This window comes from Pseudophryne corroboree, chromosome 7, assembly GCF_028390025.1.
Source record: "Pseudophryne corroboree isolate aPseCor3 chromosome 7, aPseCor3.hap2, whole genome shotgun sequence".
Taxonomy (NCBI): domain Eukaryota; kingdom Metazoa; phylum Chordata; class Amphibia; order Anura; family Myobatrachidae; genus Pseudophryne; species Pseudophryne corroboree.
The window spans coordinates 513,521,728-513,526,366 of NC_086450.1; the positions used below are offsets into that span (position 1 = coordinate 513,521,728).

General features: G+C 53.5%; 1 protein-coding gene across 1 annotated transcript; it reads right to left on the reverse strand.

The window, feature by feature from the left end:
* Positions 1 to 340: 340 nt before the first annotated feature.
* Positions 341 to 3,692, reverse strand: LOC134945915 (claudin-4-like). Its single transcript, XM_063935474.1, has 2 exons — positions 3,595 to 3,692; positions 341 to 1,174 (listed from the first exon to the last, which is right to left on the reverse strand). Exon 2 carries the CDS (start codon positions 1,155 to 1,157, stop codon positions 513 to 515), a length of 645 nt encoding a protein of 214 aa, XP_063791544.1. The 5' UTR covers positions 1,158 to 1,174; positions 3,595 to 3,692; the 3' UTR covers positions 341 to 512.
* Between the last annotated feature and the right edge of the window lie 947 nt (positions 3,693 to 4,639).

The window sequence follows — 4,639 nt, forward strand, 5'->3', positions numbered from 1 at the left end:
CTCACATTTACACCAGAGTTTCTCCAACTCCGCCATCACAGTCCCGGTTTTAAGGATAGCCATACACAAGCTACTTAATTAGTAGCTCCGTCAGTTTTATTTAACCATCTGGGTTGAAGCACAGATATCCTTAAAGCCTGGACTGTAATGGCAGAGTTTGAGAAACTCTGGCTTAGACCTTGCAGTTCGTGACCACTTGTCCATGCGACGTGACCAGGTCAGTGTCGCTGGATGCCTGGCAGCATTACTGTTCTGGGGGGGGTCACATATGCAATAGAGAACCCAAGTGCCCCCTGCAGGACTGGCATACAGGAAAGGGGGTACAGTAACAGAACTCAAGTACAAAACAAAAGAAAGTTTATTAACAAGGCATAAGATTATATAAAAAGCCCAGCAGAACCGGGCGGTACAGGGTCACCACATCACAGAAGCCCCCCCCCCCCCTTACAGTTCATGAGCGATAACTGGAGGAACATTACTAAACGTGCAGGGTCCTCCGTCCACGCCGGTTCTCAGACGTAGTTCTTGCTGGGGTAGTCACTGCGGGGTTGAGAGGAGGCGGCGGTGTACCGGGCAGAGTAAGCGACATCATCTTTCTTGGGGCATGAGCAGCTGAGAAGTGCACCACCTATCAGCATCAGAGCCGAGGAAGCCCACCCGATATAGATAGAAGCCCCCAGCTCCCTCTTCTGAGCCTCAGTCACAAGGGGATTGTAGAAGTCACGGATAACGGAGTTGGCTGACCAACAAACTGGAATCAACAGGAGGATGGCGGCCACGATGAAGACCATGCCAGACACCATGGAGATCCGGGCCTTGGTCTTCTCATTCTCTACACAGTTTGTGCACTTGGCGCCAATAATGCCGATTAGCAGAGCGACAAGCGCCACCAGGATACAGATGACGCAGAGGGCGCGGGCAGCCTGGAGGTCCTGGGCCAGCGCCAGCATGGAGTCATAGACTTTGCACTGCATCTGACCAGTGCTCTGCACAATGCAGTTCATCCACAATCCTTCCCAGATGATCTGCGCCACCACAATGTTGCTTCCAATGAACGCCGTCACCCTCCACATGGGCAGGGCACATACAATGATGGCACCAATCCAGCCGATGAGAGCCAGCACCATCCCAAGCATCTGGAGACCGGTAGAAGCCATCGCTGATGTGGTGGAAGCTGTGGGCAGGAGAGGTGGACACGTTAGATGAGGCTTCATTAGACAGATAACCCATCCCATAGGGGGCATCACAGACCCCAACATGCAGAGTATCCCTGGCCTGCAGGCCTCAGAGGTCCCTCATAAGGGAGGAGACCTCACCATACAACTGACCCCATCCTCCAGGCCTTCTATAGAGGTGCATCACAAAAGCCTCTCAGATGTGGCTATGGTCTGGGGGAAGGGGGGAATATTCTGCTGTACAGACCAGTCTTCCTGCCGGTATTCCTAAATGAATGACATGTCATCCTCAACTACCAACACAACTGGTCAGGGAATAGGTTTACACCAGAGTTTCTCAACACTGCCATTACAGACCAGGTTTTAATGATAGCCAGGTTTCCGCCCAGATGGTTAAAGCAACATGACTGAGGTACTAATTAAGTCACCTGTGATCAAGTATGGATATCCTTAAAACCTGGACCACAATGGCAGTTTGGGAAACAGGATTGTACCATAGGTACCCAAACGCAGTCCTCAAGTAACTTTAACAGTCCAGGTTTTAAGGATATCCATGAATGATCACAGATCAAACTATGGAGCCTCCATCCTACACTAAACCAGAACGGGATTGTTGTACAGCGCCAACATGACCCTGATATACAGAGCACCCCCCCATAATCCGGGCATCAGTGGCCCAGACAGTCTGTACTACATGCAGTGGTTCCCAGGTCAGTCATTAGAAGGTGCCCCCCCTCCCCCGGTATAGCAGGTCCCCAAGTCTTCCTTCCAGAACAGCACCGACTACAGCATCCCAGAGAGGCAGAGACCCCACAGATTACAGGGAGACCCTCACAGGGGCAATGGGTTCTGTTGGACATATAGGGAACAGGGGGGCACTACAGTGCATCTAGCACAATCTACACCTTACATACAGGTGACATCACCAGTGTATCATACTGACACTCAGAGACCCCCACAAGTTATATGTTCTGGGGCTCCAGCAACCCTTGATCCAGCCCAGGTGTATCTGGAGACACAGGTATCACACAGACACCCTGAGCTACAGGAAGGGACAACTACAGAGCAATCTGTTTATATACACAATAGAGCCCCTTCTGTGCCGCAAGCAGGCCTATTACCCCAGTGGGAGCTGCCATGGTGCCAGCGGTGGGGTTGGTGGTCTCTGGTATTAGATCATTTCATACACTCCCAGGAAGTGGGGAATCCAAAGACCACCAACTCCAACCCTTGCCAGGGGTACAGGCCACAGAAAACAGGGCCCACCAATACAAAACACCCACTCCTATTACCCCCCCCCCCCCCCCTCCCATTGCCCCCCCAGCACAGGGCCCACTGACCAGCCCCTCCCATTGCACCCCCAGCACAGAGCTCACTGACCAGCAGAACAAAGCACCCCCCTCCCATTGCCCCCCAGCACAGGGCCCACTGACCAGCAATACAAAGCACCCCCCCTCCCATTGCACCCCCAGCACAGGGCTCACTGACCAGCAGAACAAAGCACCCCCCCCTCCCATTGCCCCCCAGCACAGGGCCCACTGACCAGCCCCTCCCATTGCACCCCCAGCACAGAGCTCACTGACCAGCAGAACAAAGCACCCCCCACCCATTGCCCCCCAGCACAGGGCCCACTGACCAGCAGAACAAAGCACCCCCCCTCCCATTGCACCCCCAGCACAGGGCTCACTGACCAGCAGAACAAAGCACCCCCCCTCCCATTGCACCCCCAGCACAGGGCTCACTGACCAGCAATACAAAGCACCCCCCCTCCCATTGCCCCCCCCCAGCACAGGGCCCACTGACCAGCAATACAAAGCACCCCACCGGCCAGCAATACAAAGCACATCCCCCCCCAGGCCAGAGCCCACTGACCAGCAAAACAAAGCACCCCCTTCCCATTGCCCCCCAGCACAGGGTCCACTGACCAGCAATACAGAGCACCCCCCTCCCCATTACACCTCAGTGCCTCACTGACCAGCAATAGAAAGCACCCCCCCTCCAGCACAGGGTCCACTGACCAGCAATACAAAGCACCCCCCTCCCATTACACCTCAGTGCCTCACTGACCAGCAATAGAAAGCACCCCCCCTTCCATTGCCCCCCCCCCCCCAGCACAGGGCCCACTGACCAGCAATACAAAGTACCCCCCTCCCATTGCCCCCCAGCACAGGGTCCACTGACCAGCAATACAAAGCACCCCCCTCCCCCATTCCATTACACCTCAGTGCCTCACTGACCAGCAATAGAAAGCACCCCCCAATACCAGGGTCCACTGACCAGCAATACAAAGTGCACATCCCCTCCCATTACCCCCCAGCTCAGGCATTACTAACCAGCACCACAGAACCCACCTCCAATTAACCCCCACTGACCAGCACCACAGAAACCCCCCTCCCAGTGTACCCCAGCCCACTCTTACCTGCAGAAATGACCTGTGGAAGTGACCTGGTTGCACCTGCCCCCTCCCAGGGGTTTTATACAGCCCCCACCCCCACCTGCTCTGATGTCAGCATCAGGTGGGAGATTCTCAGACAATGGGAGATGTGTCCAGTCCTCTCACACCTGGGAGGGGGAGAGTTTCACTGAAACCCCTGATCACACGGGGGAGGGGCGGTAACTCACCTGCTGTGTGTATCCTGTCTAGATTGCAAGCTTCAGGGCCAAGTGCATTGTGTAAACAACATGTGGTGTAGTAGTGATTACATCTAGCACTGCTGCAGTGAAGGGGTACGGGGCCTATATAGTAACATTATTATTACATTGTTCTCACCCCCAAAGTATCACTGAATGTAACAAGGGGCATTTGGAGAAGTGGTTTCTAGTAACCCAGATCGGTATCCGTTCACATGGTCAACCATGTTATGGTCGACAGTCATTAGGTCGACCACTATTGGTCGACATTGACATGGTCGACATGGACACATGGTCGACACATGAAAATGGTCGACACATGAAAAGGTCGACATGAGGTTTTTTAACTTTTTTTTCTTTTGGGGAACTTTTCCATACTTTACGATCCACATGGACTACGATTGGAACGGTAAAGTGTGCGGAGCGAAGCGGTAGCGGAGCGAAGGCACCATGCCCGAAGCATGGCGAGCGAAGCAAGCCATGCGAGGGGACGCGGTGCACTAATTGGGGTTCCCTGTCACTTTACGCAAAAAAACGACACCGAAAAAAGTAAAAAAACTCATGTCGACCTTTTCATATGTCGACCTTTCATGTGTCGACCATTTTCATGTGTCGACCATGTGTCAATGTCGACCAATAGTGGTCGACCTAATGACTGTCGACCATAACATGGTCGACCATTCATACCGGAACCACCCAGATCGCAGTCCCCTTTACTTATAATGAGAAATGTGATCTGGGCCGAATTTACCAACAAAAATGTCCAAAAATACCGCAGTGTGCCCTGTGATAATAACGCCAGCACTGCGATCTGCAGCCTTTTACCCCTGGCA